Consider the following 19,556-nt stretch of genomic DNA (forward strand, 5'->3'; position numbering starts at 1 on the left):
AGGGGATAAAACGTTGGAATCTATGAAATTCGTGACAATTTTCAAAATCTCCTTTCTGTTGTTGTCCGCTTCCTCAAAACATTGAGTATAAAAGATACAGCGGGCTCTCTTGATGCTCTTGTGGTCGTTTTTCAATCCATTTTATATTTTTATAACTAACCCTATCTTCAGCTACCGCCAAACTCTTTCCAGTTTTTTAGAAGCCGCTGTTTTCTGAGCTAGGGCATGTGAAACCAGCGTGCGGGCGAGTGATGGTAACCTTCTCTGTAGCTCGGTGCTACTAAATCAGCTGCCCCCTAAGTCACATATTAATAGCATTGTCACTCTCCGCCCCTCATCCTGAAATTACTAGTTTAACCTCTAGTAATGTACTCCTAAGATCCGCAATAGATACCTTGCCCCAACACCTCTTCTCATTCCGAAGAGGAGGCTTTGTGGCTCCTTAAAGCAGTCAAACTGCAAAGAAAAAGGCAGCTCATTTGTGGCCCCCTGCATCATTTGTGGCCCCCTGCATCATTTGTGGCCCCCTGCATCATTTGTGGCCCCCTGCATCATTTTGTGGCCCCCCCTGGATCATTTCGTGGCCCCCCTGGATCATTTCGTGGCCCCCCTGGATCATTTCGTGGCCCCCCTGGATCATTTCGTGGCCCCCCTGGATCATTTCGTGGCCCCCCTGGATCATTTTGTGGCCCCCCCGCATCATTTTGTGGCCCCCCTGCATCATTTTGTGGCCCCCCTGCATCATTTTGTGGCCCCCCTGCATCATTTTGTGGCCCCCTGCATCATTTTGTGGCCCCCTGCATCATTTTGTGGCCCCCTGCATCATTTTGTGGCCCCCCTGGATCATTTTGTGGCCCCCCTGGATCATTTTGTGGCCCCCCTGGATCATTTTGTGGCCCCCCTGGATCATTTTGTGGCCCCCCGCATCATTTTGTGGCCCCCCGCATCATTTTGTGGCCCCCCAGCATCATTTTGTGGCCCCCCAGCATCATTTTGTGCCCCCCCTGCATCATTTTGTGGCCCCCCTGCATCATTTTGTGGCCCCCTGCATCATTTGTGGCCCCCTGCATGATTGGTGATCCCCGCATCTGTGGAGGCCCGTGCATCAGCTGCCACCCATGACACCATCTCCTGTCTCTGGTTGTTTTCTTGTCCCGCTTTGAGTACTCTCTGTTGTTTTCTTGTCCCGGTTTGAGTACTCTCTGTTGTTTTCTTGTCTGGTTTTGAGTACTCTCTGTTGTTTTCTTGTCTGGTTTTGAGTACTCTCTGTTGTTTTCTTGTCTGGTTTTGAGTACTCTCTGTTGTTTTCTTGTCCCGGTTTGAGTACTCTCTGTTGTTTTCTTGTCCCGCTTTGAGTACTCTCTGTTGTTTTCTTGTCCCGGTTTGAGTACTCTCTGTTGTTTTCTTGTCCCGGTTTGAGTACTCTCTGTTGTTTTCTTGTCTGGTTGTGAGTACTCTCTGTTGTTTTCTTGTCTGGTTTTGAGTACTCTCTGTTGTTTTCTTGTCTGGTTTTGAGTACTCTCTGTTGTTTTCTTGTCTGGTTGTGAGTACTCTCTGTTGTTTTCTTGTCCCGCTTTGAGTACTCTCTGTTGTTTTCTTGTCCCGCTTTGAGTACTCTCTGTTGTTTTCTTGTCCCGGTTTGAGTACTCTCTGTTGTTTTCTTGTCTGGTTTTGAGTACTCTCTGTTGTTTTCTTGTCCCGGTTTGAGTACTCTCTGTTGTTTTCTTGTCTGGTTTTGAGTACTCTCTGTTGTTTTCTTGTCTGGTTGTGAGTACTCTCTGTTGTTTTCTTGTCTGGTTGTGAGTACTCTCTGACTTCCTCTGCTGGTTCCAGAGGTTCCCCTTTTAATGGTGTGCTTGTGACTCTTGGACCAGGCTTTACCTGGCTCCTACGCCCACAAACTAGGAGCTATACTTTGATTAAAGGGTCTCCTATACAGTGTACGTCGCCTCATCTTGCCTTCAGTGGTGGAGCCCTGTACACATGAGAGCTGTACCCCTGGCACCTTTACTGCTTTCTAATTAATATGGAGTTGGTAACTTAAATAGCACTTTTAGCTTTCACTTAATCTTTTTTATTTTTTTATTTTTGTGCTGCCATCGAATCACTAGTTTTGGAGATGGTCTTGGAAAGTGTTTGGGGAGAGAAATCATGTGTCGGAACTAAAAGTGGAACATCTTCCTGCATTGTTTCAAACTATGTTCAGAAACCCTTTTGCATATATGTCTCTGCAACTGCCTTTGCCCTTTTTGTGGACATGTCTGAGGTGTGACTGTCTTAACTCTTTTTCCCAAGCCTGAAACAGATCCTCACAGGACAGTAGTTGTAATTTTTTAAACCTCTTTTGTCCCCAGGTGATGACAAGTATGGGCGGAAAATCATTCTCTTCAGCACCTGTAGGATGCCACCAAGCCACCAGCTGGACCATGTCAAGCTTCTGGGGTGAGTTTGCCCTCTTTCTCTTGTCTCTCACGCTTGTTGCTCTCTTGCCTGTCATTTACTCCTTGCTTCTTCACCTGTCGTCATACTCTTCGTTCGTCTCTCACACCTGCCGAGCTTTCCCGCCCTCCTTTGGCTTTCTCAAGCTCTTTTCTGTATCTCCATTGTTTGTCTCTTCCATGAATCATTAAATGTAATACCTCCTCTATCTCTCACTCAGTGTCTCTAGCACTCTTTCTTCACGCTCCTTCCCCCAAGCCCTTGTTGGTCTTCTCCCGGCAGCTCTTTCCTGTGAGTGAGACTAGCCAGAGGTTGGGATCACGTATGTAAAGCGATCAGTGCGTTTCTGTTCAGCTAGAGAAGGCAAACACTGACTCCAGATAAAGCAACATGTAAAGAGATAGTGAAGACCACACAACATGCAGAAAGTGCCCAGCACCTTCTGTGAAGCCGGGGTCTAGCTGGATTGCTCACCAGGCTGTGATGTGCGAGCGAGGTCTCTTCAAACTGCCCTCCCTGGCTCTATCCTCTCTGAATGATGGCTGGACAGCCAGAGCATCTTAGTGAAGGCTCAGACAGGCACATCATTGCTGGGATCTGCCAGCTCAGCTAGGTTCTCCCTCCCTGTGGGGCTGCATGTCACAGCACCAGGAGTCACAACACTGCCACTGCATTGGAACCACACACCCCCACACAAAACAAATACATTTAAAGTTTAGTTATGACTCAGCAAACAAAATAATGAAAAAACAGATTCAATGTTATGGTATGCAGCACCCATCATTCACCATACCTGACGCCTCGCAGCGCTCAGTTACACCCCTTTGCCGCAGACATATGAAAAAAATGGTCTACAAATAGCAAAACAAGGGAGAGGTGTTGGGTATGGGGAACCTTGTGCATCATGCCATATTTATGAGTTACAGTGTTTTTCTTTTGTTTGCTGAACCCTAACTTATCTTTATCTTCAGTGAATTTCTGTATCTAACTTTCCACTTGCGGCCAACCCCGACCACGCACAGCTTATTGGACCCTCACCCTCAGTGACTGTGTAACAAATATATATTTACTGTGAAAGTCCATCCATTATTTGTGTTGTGACTTCCGCAGAAATCTTTCCTCACAGCTACAAAAAAACACGCCGAACAGAATTGTGCAAAACTGGGCATGAAACTAGGACTTTACTCAGAGGAGTGCCTTGGTTTGGTGTAACCCTGTTCAGTAGGGTTTTTTTTTTTTTTTTTTTAGAAATTAGTGTTATGAAAATGTGTTGGGTGGGTTAGCCCTTAACAGTACTAAGGGGGATTCTTTTGGTTTGTCTAGAAGTTTAGCACCGTTTGACAAATTTCTGAAACATTTGGCAGACCGTTACCATCTCTAGCTTTTACTTGTTATTTTCAAATTAATGTGGATGCGGCAAGCGGGTGCACAGTTAAAAGGAAGGGGTTCAAAAAGTGTTCATTTGCTAATAATTGGTGCATTTTGACAAACGCACATGCAATTTATCAATGACTTAGCAAGTTTATTTTTTTCTGGATACCGTAAAATTCGTGCGATCCAACAAGATGGACAGAATTAAGAGGGAATGCAGAAATTTTTTATGTACTAATAAGTTTGGTGCAGTTTAATACATATTCCCGAGTGAAGGCCAGTGCTAAAATCCCAGGCTTCATGCAGCTGCACAAAGACAGGGGATGGAAACTTAAAGTGCAGGGATAAAAAAAGCATTGATTTGTTAATAACTTTGTCAGACTTTAACACATTTGCACAACACTTGGCAGACAGGAAGCATATCCAGCTTTCTCCTGATATTTCAGGTTTCATGCAGACCTGTTAGGGAGCGGCACAGAAGTTGGATGTAGTATACCATCAAAAAAGTTAACATTCACAGAAAAAGCCAGTTAAAGTGAAGCCATGGGTTATCCTTGCTGTATATGTATTACCTTAATGAAGGTTTAAAAAGGTCCTCTGAAATAAATTGTCTTAAAAACACACAGTGGTAGTTATGGTTGCAAAATAAAACCAACACTCCGAAATGCCCCAGTTAAGGTGAACCCCCCAAAGATAGCTAGCACCCCTACGAGCCATACATCCCACAACTTTGTACTTCCGCCTCTCTTGAGCCCGGTACCCCTTTATACCTTGTAGGGTCCTTGTTAACCGCTCTGTACCTCACCTGTGCCCTTTGTTATTCACCTTCCCTCCTTTTTAATAGAACATGTCTTAATTCCTATAAACAGGTTACTGCCTGATGCATGAACAGGTATTTTGTGTTGGGATTAGCTCAGTGTAGTTCAACTGTAGAACAGAAAACACAGGCTGTTAAAACATTTCACCAAGCCAACCTGTGTTATTACCTGGAGAAGAAATGGGTACTCTAAACAAAAATGTTTGCTGATTTGAGTTGTTTTAAGCAAATATAATTTCTGTTAAGAACATATCCTTTCAGAATAAGTTGTTGTGAATTGTTTCATGCATATGGCCTAACTAAAAATAAAATAATGGTCTCACCCTTCTTTAATTATTTAGGTTTTTTTTTTCAGTAAGGCCAGCCTAAATTAGCACTACTTGCTTCCATGGAAATTCCGCTTCCATGGAAATAATCTGATTATCGCTTTGTTGACATCATCGCCCATATTGGCCTTAGTTGATGCCCTTTCACTAAATGTGACCAGTTAGAGTTGTCATTGAAAATTATATTTATTTTACTGTTAATTTAACAATACCTGCCTGCCCCCTTTGTCCATCTTTTGCACCCCCCTTTTGTCCATCTTTTGCATGCCCCTTTGTCCATTTTTTGCACCCCCTTCGGGCCTCGCTTGTGCCCCCTTTGTCCATCTTTTGCACCCCCTTTGTTCATCTTTTGCACCCTGTTGTATGTTGCTTCGGCTCCCTTTGTACCTTACTTGCGCAACCTTGGTTCCTTGCTTGTGCCACTTTCCTCCTCACCCGTGCCGTTCATCCATGCTCGCTCTCCTTTGTTCCTCACCTTTCTCCTTTGTTCTTCGCCTTTCTCCTTTATTCTGAACCAGCTTCTTGTGTGTTTATATTTTTTAAAGGCATGACTTTTGCTTTGTTTCAGGTACCTGAAGCACACACTTGACCAGTACGTTGAGAGTGATTACACTTTAGTTTACCTCCACCATGGTCTCACCAGCGAGAACAAGCCTTCCCTCGGCTGGCTGCGGGATGCTTACAGGGAGTTTGATCGCAAGTAAGTCTCTTGCATAGTTAATGTTGCATTATGTCCTATCTTTGCACACATATGTAAGTAACAACTCTAGCTGTACCTCTTCTTCTCTGATGATCTGAGGGAATGTTTGGTAGCAGGGCAAGCGCTTTGACTGTACCAGCTGGCCTCAAATACGGTATTTCAGACTATACACCAGTGGGGTGTAGCAGCATCTTGCTGCTCTCCCCGTGTAGGATATCCCTGGTTAGATGTGAAAGAAGGAAGACCCACCAGATTTGCGCCCTATCTGGATCAATGCCTTACTGCTTTGGACCTGTTGGCACTAGGTTTTTTTTCCCCAAAAACGTTTTGTACTGTAACAAACGTATTTTAAGATATTTAAAAGCCACTGTTCAGTGAATCTAGGGGTTTTTACGAGAGGGTAGACAGTAGTAGGGTCACACCCTTTCAGTGTCTGCACCCTAAATGGCTCTCATGTTACCAGCAATAAAGGTTGAGCTGTGGAGGGTCACTCCACTAAATTCCCCACTACTACCTTGCTGCTCTCAAATTGCAAGCTAGAAGAGGAGGGCCTTGCTCCTCTCAGACTATTGTGGGTCTCAGGTCACTGGTACAGTGAGTGGCTGCAGAAGTGTCACGGCCATGTCTGTGAGCATCCCTTGCTGATGTCGTCCTGATTCTGTGGGCTGAACCGTACCTCAGGGATAGAGAAGATGACTTTGAGGCGACACGTTTTCATCATTTAACATCCATTTAAATTTGTACATTAAGCACTAAATGGCGGTCATAATCTTATGCCTGGTTATGTTCTGATACAACACTGTGCAGAAGCATAGTCTCACCTCTTTGCTGAACGATTCTTCAAGAAAAAGTCTGAGAAGGAAAGATTGCAACGTTGTGGCAAGGAGTTTTTGTTACTCATCGTGGTGGTGCGGAGTTCCTGGTTTGCTGTGTGGAGACAAGGAGTTATTGGCATCCAGTGTATATATGACTGGGAGATATTGGGATCCAGCAGGGGTCTGGGAGACACTGGGATCTAGCGGGTGGCAGGGAGATACTAGGATCCAACATGTGGCTGGGAGATATTAGGATCCAGCAGGTGTATGGGAGATACTGAGATCTAGCAGGTGGCAGGGAGTTAGTAGCATCCAGCATGTGGCTGGGAGATATTGGGATCCAGTAGGTGCTGGGAAATACTGGGATCTAGCGGGTGGCAGGGAGATATTGGGATACAGCAGGTGACACAGAGGCACTGGGATCCAGCAGGTGGAAGGGAGACACTGGGATCCGGCAGGTGGAAGGGAGACATGGGGATCCAGCAGGTGGTAAAAAGCTTCAGTGATCCAACATGGTGGCAGAGTTTTACTGGGACCAGGCTTGGTTGCTTGGGTTAGTAGCATTGTACTGTCATTCAGGTTGGTTCCTACGCGTCACTGACAGCCAGCAGGTGGTAAGGTGTTACTGCCATCCAGCACATGGCAAGGGGTTACTTAATCTAGCTTGATATCCAGGACATAATGCCATCCAGTGTGGCAGTAATGGGTTACCAGGATCTAACATAGTATGACTGAGTTACTGGCATCCATCATTGTAGTAAGAAATTGCCGGGATCCACAATGGAGGCCAAGTGCTAGATGTTCCTGACATCTAGCACTTGGCCACTAGTGTTCAGCATGTTGCAAGGCGGTAGTGGGATCCAGCATGGGGGTCTTGGTGGTGGGGGGAGCAATGGCTTAATGGAAACCAGCATGGTATCAAGAGGGTACCATCGCGGTCAGAGGGGTGTTACCAGGATGCACCATAGTAACAGAGTTATCAGCATCCAGCAGGTGTCAAGGAATGTTGTGGTGCATCGGGTTGCCAGGGGTTACTTGCATCCTGCATGGTAGCAAGGAGCTGTGATATTGGGATTCAGTAGAAGGAAAGGCATGATGGCAAGCCATGTCTGGGCTCCAGCATGTTTAGCTGCCAGGAGAGTGGTAACTGTGACTTACTGCCAATGGACTTAGTTGCTGGGAGTTTCTGCATGGTGGCAGTGCGTTATTGGCATCCGTCCTGGAAGCAACAAGTTGCATCCAGCATGTGGCAAGGCATTACTAGAGCCAGTATCAGGTAGTTACTGGTATTCAGCAAGGGGAGAAGCAGTGACTGGGTTTTTCAGCGTGGTGGCAAGGGATTAAGAGGATCTGTTGCGGTGTCAATGAGTTACTGGCATGCAACATTGTTGCAAGAAAGTCCTGGGATCTATCCTGCAGGCTGGGAGTTACTGACATCCTGCATGAGGGCAAGGATGTACTTGTATCAATCGAGGGGTCAAGGGGTTACTACGAGCCCGCGTGATAGCAAAGGGTTACTGGAACTTAGTGTGATAGCAAAAGATTACTGGGATCCAGCATCATAGCAAGGGATTACTGGGATCCAGCATGATAGGAAGGGATTACTGGGATCCAGAAGATAGCAAGGGGTTGCTGGGATCCAATGCGGTATGAGAAGGCAGCAAGAAGATACTGGGATCCAGCAAGTGGCAAGAATATACTGGGGTCCAGCAGAGGGCAAGGAGTTAATGGCACCCAGCAGATTGCAAAGAGTTAACGGACGCCAGCATGTGGCAAGTAGGAACGGGATCCAGACTGGTGAGCAAGGGGTGACTGACATCCAGCAGGTGGCAAGGAGATTATGCATCCAGCCACGTTGCACGGGGTTACTGGCATCTAGCATGGTGGCAATGGGATAGTGTGCTCCCGCATAGTGGTAAATCGTTACTGGACTCCAGCCTGGTGGTAGATACTAGCTTCCAGTGTGGTAGCAAGCAGTTTCTGTGATTTTGAAAATCATCAAGCATTTATTGTTATCCATCATGGTGGCAAGAGTTAATTGGCATTCATTGTGGTGGCAAGAGGCCACTGGCATCCACCAGCGTGGCATGCAGTCACTGGGGTTCATCGCAACGATATGGAGTTAATGACACTGATGTTTCACTTGTTCAGCCTTTTGAAAGTGAACTCTCTAAGGTACATTGAGCTGTCACAGCAGTTGTGCAGCCTTGTAAAGGTGAACTCTGGAAAGGTACAAAGAACTCCCACAGCAACGGTTGCAACTTTATGAGAACAACCTTGCAAACGTACACTGATCTGCAAAGCACCTTCTCCAGCCACATGAATAGTAAGGTGTCTCAACCTTGAGCAAGAGAACTCTCTAAGCTACACAGCTGTCAGAGCTGGTGGTGCGGAGTTGTGAATATGAACCTATCTCCAGCTGTTGGAGCTGCTGGTGCAGAGCTGTGAATATGAACCTATCTTCAGCAGTCGGAGCTGCTGGTGCAGACTTGTGAAAATTAACCTATCTTCAGCTGTTGGAGCTGCTGGTGCGGACATGTGAATATGAACCTGCCTTCAGCAGTCGGAGCTGCTGGTGAAAGCTTGTGAATATGAACCTATCTTCAGCTGGCGGAGCTGCTGGTGCAGACTTGTGAATATGAACCTATCTTCAGCTGTGGGAGCTGCTGGTGCAGACTTGTGAATATGAACCTATCTTCAGCTGGCGGAGCTGCTGGTTCAGACTTGTGAATATGAACCTATCTCCAGCTGTCAGAGCTGCTGGTGCAGACTTGTGAATATGAACCTGCCTTCAGCTGTCGGAGCTGCTGGTGCAAACGTGTGAATATGAACCTGCCTTCAGCTGTCGGAGCTGCTGATGGAGACTCGTGAATATGAACCTATCATCAGCTGTCAGAGCTGCTGGTGCAGACTTGTGAAGATGAACCTATCTTCAGCTGTCTGAGCTGCTGGTGACGACTTGTGAATATGAACCTATCTTCAGCTATCAGAGCTGCTGGTGCAGACTCATGAATATGAACCTGTCTTCAGCTGTCGGAGCTGCTGGTGAAGATTTGTGAATATGAACCTATCTCCAGCTGTCGGAGCTGCTGGTGAAGACTTGTGAATATGAACCTATCTTTAGCAGTCAGAGCTGCTGGTGAAGACTTTTGAATAAGAATCTATCTCCAGCTGTTGGAGCTGCTGATGGAGACTCGTGAATATGAACCTATCTTCAGCTGTCGAAGCTGCTGATGGAGACTCGTGAATATGAACCTGCCTTCAGCTGTCGAAGCTGCTGATGGAGACTCGTGAATATGAACCTATCTTCAGCTGTCGGAGCTGCTGGTGCAGACTTGTGAATATGAACCTATCTTCAGCTGTCGGAGCTGCTGGTGCAGACTCGTGAATATAAACCTATCTTCAGCTGTCGGAGCTGCTGGTGCAGACTTGCAAAGAGAACCTATCTTCAGCTGTCGGAGCTGCTGGTGCAGACTCGTGAATATGAACCTATCTTCAGCTGTCGGAGCTGCTGGTGCAGACTCATGAATATGAACCTATCTCCAGCTGTTGGAGCTACTGGTGCAGAGTTGTGAATATGAACCTATGTGAATATGAACCTGTCTTCAGCTGTCGGAGCTGCTGGTGAAGACTTGTGAATATGAACCTAGCTCCAGCTGTCGGAGCTGCTGGTGAAGACTTGTGAATATGAACCTATCTTCAGCAGTCAGAGCTGCTGGTGAAGACTTGTGAATATGAATCTATCTCCAGCTGTTGGAGCTGCTGGTGCAGATTTGTGAATATGAACCTATCTTCAGCTGTCGGAGCTGCTGGTGCAGACTCGTGAATATGAACCTATCTTCAGCTGTCGGAGCTGCTGGTGCAGACTTGTGAATATGAGCCTATCTTCAGCTGTGGGAGCTGCTGGTGCAGACTTGTGAATATGAACCGATCTTCAGCTGTGGGAGCTGCTGGTGCAGACTTGTGAATATGAACCTATCTTCAGCTGTCGGAGCTGCTGGTGCAGACTTGTGAATATGAGCCTATCTTCAGCTGTGGGAGCTGCTGGTGCAGACTTGTGAATATGAACCGATCTTCAGCTGTCGGAGCTGCTGGTGCAGACTCGTGAATATGAACCTATCTTCAGCTGTCGGAGCTGCTGGTGCAGACTTGTGAATATGAGCCTATCTTCAGCTGTGGGAGCTGCTGGTGCAGACTTGTGAATATGAACCGATCTTCAGCTGTGGGAGCTGCTGGTGCAGACTTGTGAATATGAACCTATCTTCAGCTGTCGGAGCTGCTGGTGCAGACTTGTGAATATGAGCCTATCTTCAGCTGTGGGAGCTGCTGGTGCAGACTTGTGAATATGAACCGATCTTCAGCTGTGGGAGCTGCTGGTGCAGACTTGTGAATATGAACCTATCTTCAGCTGTCGGAGCTGCTGGTGCAGACTTGTGAATATGAACCGATCTTCAGCTGTCGGAGCTGCTGGTGCAGACTTGTGAATATGAACCTATCTTCAGCTGTCGGAGCTGCTGGTGCAGACTTGTGAATATGAGCCTATCTTCAGCTGTGGGAGCTGCTGGTGCAGACTTGTGAATATGAACCGATCTTCAGCTGTGGGAGCTGCTGGTGCAGACTTGTGAATATGAACCGATCTTCAGCTGTGGGAGCTGCTGGTGCAGACTTGTGAATATGAACCTATCTTCAGCTGTGGGAGCTGCTGGTGCAGACTTGTGAATATGAACCGATCTTCAGCTGTGGGAGCTGCTGGTGCAGACTTGTGAATATGAACCGATCTTCAGCTGTCGGAGCTGCAGGTGCAGACTTGTGAATATGAACCGATCTTCAGCTGTGGGAGCTGCTGGTGCAGACTTGTGAATATGAACCGATCTTCAGCTGTCGGAGCTGCTGGTGCAGACTTGTGAATATGAACCTATCTTCAGCTGTGGGAGCTGCTGGTGCAGACTTGTGAATATGAACCTATCTTCAGCTGGCGGAGCTGCTGGTTCAGACTTGTGAATATGAACCTATCTCCAGCTGTCAGAGCTGCTGGTGCAGACTTGTGAATATGAACCTGCCTTCAGCTGTCGGAGCTGCTGGTGCAAACGTGTGAATATGAACCTGCCTTCAGCTGTCGGAGCTGCTGATGGAGACTCGTGAATATGAACCTATCATCAGCTGTCAGAGCTGCTGGTGCAGACTTGTGAAGATGAACCTATCTTCAGCTGTCTGAGCTGCTGGTGACGACTTGTGAATATGAACCTATCTTCAGCTATCAGAGCTGCTGGTGCAGACTCATGAATATGAACCTATCTTCAGCTGTCGGAGCTGCTGGTGCAGACTTGTGAATATGAGCCTATCTTCAGCTGTGGGAGCTGCTGGTGCAGACTTGTGAATATGAACCGATCTTCAGCTGTGGGAGCTACTGGTGCAGACTTGTGAATATGAACCGATCTTCAGCTGTGGGAGCTGCTGGTGCAGACTTGTGAATATGAACCGATCTTCAGCTGTGGGAGCTGCTGGTGCAGACTTGTGAATATGAACCGATCTTCAGCTGTGGGAGCTGCTGGTGCAGACTTGTGAATATGAACCGATCTTCAGCTGTCGGAGCTGCAGGTGCAGACTTGTGAATATGAACCGATCTTCAGCTGTGGGAGCTGCTGGTGCAGACTTGTGAATATGAACCGATCTTCAGCTGTCGGAGCTGCTGGTGCAGACTTGTGAATATGAACCGATCTTCAGCTGTCGGAGCTGCTGGTGCAGACTTGTGAATATGAACCGATCTTCAGCTGTCGGAGCTGCTGGTGCAGACTTGTGAATATGAACCTATCTTCAGCTGTCGGAGCTGCTGGTGCAGACTTGTGAATATGAACCTATCTCCAGCTGTTGGAGCTGCTGGTGCAGACTTGTGAAAATGAACCTTACTTCAGCCTGGATCTAGGCACTGTTGATGCTGCTGCACACAGCAAGAGTTTGATGAATACAATATGCTTATCTTTACAACATTATTGTATGAAAGAAAATTATGTATAGAGTGGCGTGAAAATAAAAGTACATCTTTCGATTATTTGGATTTACTTAAGACCGATCTAGTCCTCACCATGTCTTAGCTATAGATAATTCTAGCATCGTGTGACAATTGACACGCAGAGATTTCACTATGTTGTAATTTATTAACCAAAAAACATCAGCCATCATTCAGTAGCATTGTGTCTAAAAATAAGTGCATCCCATGTTTCAGTAATGTGTGGAACCTTTTCAGCAGCAATATCTTGAAGTCCAGGTTTCCTATAAGGTCTTGTGGTTGTTTAGTTGCTTTTTTTCCTCAGCTTTTCTGCAGTGCTCGTTCTGGAGAGAAGTAGTTTTCTCCTGTCCATCCCTTCGATGAACTGTAATGTTACCATATGTTTGCTTTCACTAGTGACCAAGCTGACAAAAATCTCTAGAATGCACTTCTCAGTTCAAATAAGTCATTGATTATTATTTCACCACGAGGTTCCTAAAAGATTACCATGTTGTAAGCACACTTTTAAAAATAGTCACAGCAATGAAAGGAAAACATACCAAAATGATTTTCAACTGCAATGTACACCGCAAGTATATGTATTTATATTATACTGCAAATCAAATATTGAAGTAAAAATGCATCACCGTAGGGTCTGCCAATCTCTTCATCTTTCTCCTGCCAGCAAGACGATGACCCTGTTGTACTGCGAGAAAGAGAGCTCCACCCTCACGGGACAGATATCAGGCATCCGACGTCCAGAATTCTGATTGAGGTCACTCACTCTCTTTCACTGTCGCACTGGGTCTTTTTTATATCTTAAAGAACCAAAGAAGGGGCTTTGTGGAAAAAAAAAAACTCCCATCAAGAAGAAATATTCAAAAATACTGGATAATTTATGTAAGGTTTGAAAGAAACACATTGGGAATTGGCCAAAATCCCAAGGCGTCCCTCCCAAAGTCAAACCGTTCCCCGCTGTACCATAAACATCAGTCTGGTACATCCTTATCATACTGACTGACTACTAGCTCTTCGGCGAGAAAGAGCACGAAACCAAGCATCGTTTACAACGTAAAAAAATACGAGCAGCTTTAACATGGCAGTGTCTAAGGCTACGATAAGGTCAATAGGCAGCTAAACTGAATACTAAATGTAGTCTGCAACTGGTGAACACTGGCAGCTAATCCAAGTGCAAAGTGGTGCAACACAAAGTCAGTGGTCAAAACACACATTTCACTACACCATATTGACCAAAACCTTAACCTTTGAGGTTCCTTTTGATCTCTAGAATCATCATACAATATGACCTTGGGGTGAATTTGCTCTTCAGTAGATTGACAACACTCTTGAACTTTTTCCATTTGTAAATTATTATCTTTATCACTGTGAAATGATGGACATAATATTGTTTAAAAACAGCATTGTGACCCGTTCCCAGAGATGAGCAACAACAATTGTTTCTTAGGCCATCAAAGGTATCACTTGACTTAGCCATGATGTGGTAAACAAACCTGAGTGCTTCTGACCCAACCAACAACGTTTCTGATTTTATAGACAGCCAGAAGCTTTTCAAGGTGATGAGGTTATCATGTGTACTTTTTTACAGCACCTGAATTCAGTTACCTTTGTTAATTCAAGCAGTAAAGATCACGTAATATTTCATGCAAGTACCGGCTTTGCGATTTGCTTGCATCATTAAAAAGTAAACAATATCAAATTCTATCCCAGGGCTTACATCGGTGGTTTAGTCCACTGAAGACAAATTGCCACTTTACACCTTACCTCCAGCTAAGGGTGTTGTTAGGCTTTCAAGTGCAGCTCTGTATGCCTTAGACAGAGTTGTTGAAGCTGATGAGTGACTATCTCTTTCAATATCATCATTCTCTTCACTTAAATTAATGTTTTTGCTTTTTTCAATGCGTCTTCTTTGCCAGAACTCTCATTACTTTTTACCTCATGACTCACGTGTTTTGCTCTTTCCAGGCTCATTGGAAAGATGAGAATGGTGTCAAACTTTCATCCCAATCATCTTTTATTGTTTTCTAAAACTTCAAATGGTCTTCTTTGCTAATGTCAAGGTTCTTTGTAACCGAGTATACTTTGTGGGATGGGGTTTTTACTTGATCCCTCTCAGAAACAGCTGAAATTTGCTCATTTTATATCAGTGCCTCTTGAATGGCGAGAAGTCGTCTTTGTGAGTTTCCAGGAGGAACTACGGCCCAACCCTTCCCTCAGGATTCCCCTCCTTACTCTGACGGGCTGCTAGATACTGGGGCTACAGGGGATTGTGGGCACCCAGAAAGCTAATGCCTTCATGCATGGGGAAAATTCCTAACACAGGCTTTATCTTGAAATTAAGATACTTCCACAATCACTGTCGACGGAAATTTAGTCTGGTAGGTTCATAGAGTTAGATGTCACTGCTGGGTGTCAGGTGTGCTATACAGATATTTAACAAAGACTTCCCGATGGGTCCTACCAGTTGTTTCATTTGATGTTGGGCATTACATGTAGGATCCTCTCTTGGTATACACACATGTTGACTTTTTCTGAGTTACCAGCAGGAAATTGACAACTTTTCATTAACTACCAGTATGATGACATCTGTTTCCTGTGTTCAGTTCCCATTTTCCTAACGGTTAACTCTTTCCAAAGTCATTTCTCACTGTTGCTGTTTTTTCCTACCCTCGTAAGTGCAGATCCGCTTGTTTTGATACAAGACATCTATGTTGACTCATGCTGTAATGCATCAGCAAAAAGTTGATTCTTGACTTTGTGAATGATGGCTTATGAAATACGCACATGAAAGTGTGAGATGTCAGAGTGCACTTTCACTTTTAGACGTCTTCATAAATGATGTTGAAATGCTAGTTTATCAATGCATGCCGTGTGCCCAGTATTCAGTAACTGAAATTCAGTTGTGGATGCATCAGCCATGCAGTGATCATGTACATTATGCAACAATGTACTTCTGCAGTATTGCATTTTAAGCTGCAGTGTCTGGTGGGGATTGCATGTTTTGGGGGGGGGGGGGGGGTGTAGTAGGAGGCAGTTCACTGCACTTAAAGCTTCTACCTGTCTAGACCGGTGGTTCCCAACCTGTGGTCCGTGGACCCCTGGGGGTCCGCAAAGCCTCCTCAGGGGGTCCATGACTGCTTAGAAAATGAAATATTAACAGATTAATAAAGTGTGTATAAATAATGTGGGTAAACGTTAAATTGAAAAATGTAAAGCATGCTGTAAACATCAAGGAATTTGACACTGGAAGCTAAAAATTCAATCTGTATCCTCAGATTGATTCACGGGAGCCGTGCAGGTGCATCAAACAGAATATAGTATGGACGATGAGTGGCCTCAGATTGATCTGTGGGAGCAGTGCAAGCGCATCAAACAGAATATAGTATGGACGATGAGTGGCCTCAGATGGATCTGTGGGAGCAGTGCAGGTGCATCAAACAGAATATAGTACGGACGATGAGTGGCCTCAGATTGATGTATGGGAGCAGTGCAAGCGCATCAAACAGAATATAGTATGGACGATGAGTGGCCTCAGATTGATCTGTGGGTGCAGTGCAAGCGCATCAAACAGAATATAGCATGGACGATGAGTGGCCTCAGATTGATCTGTGGGAGCAGCGCAGGTGCATCAAACAGAATATAGTATGGACGATGAGTGGCCTCAGATTCATTTGTGGGTGCAGTGCAGGTGCATCAAACAGAATATAGTATGGACGATGAGTGGCCTCAGATTGATCTGTGGGTGCAGTGCAAGCGCATCAAACAGAATATAGTACGGACGATGAGTGGCCTCAGATTGATCTGTGGGAGCAGTGCAGGTGCATCAAACAGAATATAGTACGGACGATGAGTGGCCTCAGATTGATCTGTGGGAGCAGCGCAGGTGCATCAAACAGAATATAGTATGGACGATGAGTGGCCTCAGGTTGATTAGTGGGAGCAGTGCAAGCGCATCAAACAGAATATAGTATGGACGATGAGTGGCCTCAGATTGATGTATGGGAGCAGCGCAGGTGCATCAAACAGAATATAGTATGGACGATGAGTGGCCTCAGATGGATCTGTGGGAGCAGTGCAAGCGCATCAAACAGAATATAGTATGGACGATGAGTGGCCTCAGATTGATCTGTGGGAGCAGTGCAAGCGCATCAAACAGAATATAGTATGGACGATGAGTGGCCTCGGATTGATTTGTGGGAGCAGCGCAGGTGCATCAAACAGAATATAGTATGGACGATGAGTGGCCTCAGATTGATCTGTGGGAGCAGTGCAAGCGCATCAAACAGAATATAGTATGGACGATGAGTGGCCTCAGATTGATGTGTGGGAGCAGTGCAAGTGCATCAAACAGAATATAGTATGGACGATGAGTGGCCTCAGATTGATGTGTGGGAGCAGTGCAAGCGCATCAAACAGAATATAGTATGGACGATGAGTGGCCTCAGATTGATCTGTGGGAGCAGCGCAGGTGCATCAAACAGAATATAGTATGGGCGATGAGTGGCCTCAGATTGATCTGTGGGAGCAGTGCAGGCGCATCAAACAGAATATAGTATGGACGATGAGTGGCCTCAGATTGATTCACGGGAGCCGTGCATGTGCATCAAACAGAATATAGTATGGACGATGAGTGGCCTCAGATTCATTTGTGGGTGCAGTGCAGGTGCATCAAACAGAATATAGTATGGACGATGAGTGGCCTCAGATTGATCTGTGGGTGCAGTGCAAGCGCATCAAACAGAATATAGTACGGACGATGAGTGGCCTCAGATTGATCTGTGGGAGCAGTGCAAGTGCATCAAACAGAATATAGTATGGACGATGAGTGGCCTCAGATTGATCTGTGGGAGCAGTGCAAGCGCATCAAACAGAATATAGTACGGACGATGAGTGGCCTCAGATTGATCTGTGGGTGCAGTGCAAGCGCATCAAACAGAATATAGTACGGACGATGAGTGGCCCCAGATTGATCTGTGGGAGACGTGCAGGTGCAGCAAACAGAATATAGTATGGACGATGAGTGGCCTCAGATTGATGTATGGGAGCAGCGCAGGTGCATCAAACAGAATATAGTATGGACGATGAGTGGCCTCAGATTGATTTGTGGGAGCAGCGCAGGTGCATCAAACAGAATATAGCATGGACGATGAGTGGCCTCAGATTGATGTGTGGGAGCAGTGCAGGTGCATCAAACAGAATATAGTACGGACGATGAGTGGCCTCAGATTGATCTGTGGGTGCAGTGCAGGTGCATCAAACAGAATATAGTATGGACGATGAGTGGCCTCAGATTGATGTGTGGGAGCAGTGCAAGCGCATCAAACAGAATATAGTACGGACGATGAGTGGCCTCAGATTGATCTGTGGGAGCAGTGCAGGTGCATCAAACAGAATATAGTACGGACGATGAGTGGCCTCAGATTGATTAGTGGGAGCAGTGCAAGCGCATCAAACAGAATATAGTATGGACGATGAGTGGCCTCAGATTGATGTATGGGAGCAGCGCAGGTGCATCAAACAGAATATAGTATGGACGATGAGTGGCCTCAGATGGATCTGTGGGAGCAGTGCAGGCGCATCAAACAGAATATAGTATGGACGATGAGTGGCCTCAGATTGATCTATGGGAGCAGCGCAGGTGCATCAAACAGAATATAGTACGGACGATGAGTGGCCTCAGATTGATCTGTGGGAGCAGCGCAGGTGCATCAAACAGAATATAGTACGGACGATGAGTGGCCTCAGATTGATTAGTGGGAGCAGTGCAAGCGCATCAAACAGAATATAGTACGGACGATGAGTGGCCTCAGATGGATGTGTGGGAGCAGTGCAAGCGCATCAAACAGAATATAGTATGGACGATGAGTGGCCTCGGATTGATCTGTGGGAGCAGTGCAGGCGCATCAAACAGAATATAGTACGGACGATGAGTGGCCTCAGATTGATCTGTGGGAGCAGTGCAAGCGCATCAAACAGAATATAGTATGGACGATGAGTGGCCTCAGATTGATGTATGGGAGCAGCGCAGGTGCATCAAACAGAATATAGTATGGACGATGAGTGGCCTCAGATGGATCTGTGGGAGCAGTGCAGGCGCATCAAACAGAATATAGTATGGACGATGAGTGGCCTCAGATTGATCTGTGGGAGCAGTGCAAGCGCATCAAACAGAATATAGCATGGACGATGAGTGGCCTCGGATTGATCTGTGGGAGCAGTGCAAGCGCATCACACAGAATATAGTATGGACGATGAGTGGCCTCGGATTGATTTGTGGGAGCAGCGCAGGTGCATCAAACAGAATATAGTATGGACGATGAGTGGCCTCAGATTGATCTGTGGGAGCAGTGCAAGCGCATCAAACAGAATATAGTATGGACGATGAGTGGCCTCAGATTGATGTGTGGGAGCAGTGCAAGCGCATCAAACAGAATATAGTATGGACGATGAGTGGCCTCAGATTGATCTGTGGGAGCAGTGCAGGTGCATCAAACAGAATATAGTATGGACGATGAGTGGCCTCAGATGGATCTGTGGGAGCAGTGCAAGTGCATCAAACAGAATATAGTATGGACGATGAGTGGCCTCAGATTGATGTGTGGGAGCAGTGCAAGTGCATCAAACAGAATATAGTATGGACGATGAGTGGCCTCAGATTGATTTGTGGGAGCAGTGCAAGTGCATCAAACAGAATATAGTATGGACGATGAGTGGCCTCAGATTGATGTGTGGGAGCAGTGCAGGCGCATCAAACAGAATATAGTATGGACGATGAGTGGCCTCAGATTGATTTGTGGGAGCAGCGCAGGTGCATCAAACAGAATATAGTATGGACGATGAGTTGCCCCAGATTGATCTGTGGGAGACGTGCAGGTGCAGCAAACAGAATATAGTATGGACGTTGTGTGGCTTCAATTGAATTTAAAAAAGCTCCAACCTTCCTATTAAAATTATTTTGTTATATTTATATTTGTTTGCAAATAAATAAAATGTGTCATCATTTGTGTGTGTGTTTGATGGACTGCTTGTTTCTGTATTGTTTTTGCATTGCTTTACTTTTCAAATCTTTGATAATGTCTAGGGC

General features: G+C 45.8%; 2 protein-coding genes across 3 annotated transcripts in view; one reads left to right on the plus strand and one right to left on the minus strand.

The window, feature by feature from the left end:
• Positions 1 to 19,556, plus strand: part of LOC138281256 (rho GTPase-activating protein 1-like) — a 158,770-nt gene that overhangs the window by 72,585 nt on the left and 66,629 nt on the right. For both annotated transcript variants that reach the window (XM_069219585.1, XM_069219586.1), the window contains exons 4-5: positions 2,355 to 2,442; positions 5,522 to 5,653. In XM_069219585.1, the coding sequence (XP_069075686.1) occupies positions 2,355 to 2,442; positions 5,522 to 5,653 (220 nt within the window). The remainder of the gene's footprint in view (positions 1 to 2,354; positions 2,443 to 5,521; positions 5,654 to 19,556) is intronic.
• LOC138281257 (SPRY domain-containing SOCS box protein 3-like) overlaps positions 13,175 to 19,556 on the minus strand; it is a 189,857-nt gene continuing 183,475 nt past the window's right edge. The window contains exon 5 of the mRNA XM_069219590.1: positions 13,175 to 13,293. Coding sequence (XP_069075691.1) covers positions 13,267 to 13,293 — 27 coding nt within the window. The 3' untranslated portion in view covers positions 13,175 to 13,266. The remainder of the gene's footprint in view (positions 13,294 to 19,556) is intronic.

Source organism: Pleurodeles waltl, unplaced genomic scaffold, assembly GCF_031143425.1.
Source record: "Pleurodeles waltl isolate 20211129_DDA unplaced genomic scaffold, aPleWal1.hap1.20221129 scaffold_84, whole genome shotgun sequence".
Lineage (NCBI taxonomy): Eukaryota > Metazoa > Chordata > Amphibia > Caudata > Salamandridae > Pleurodeles > Pleurodeles waltl.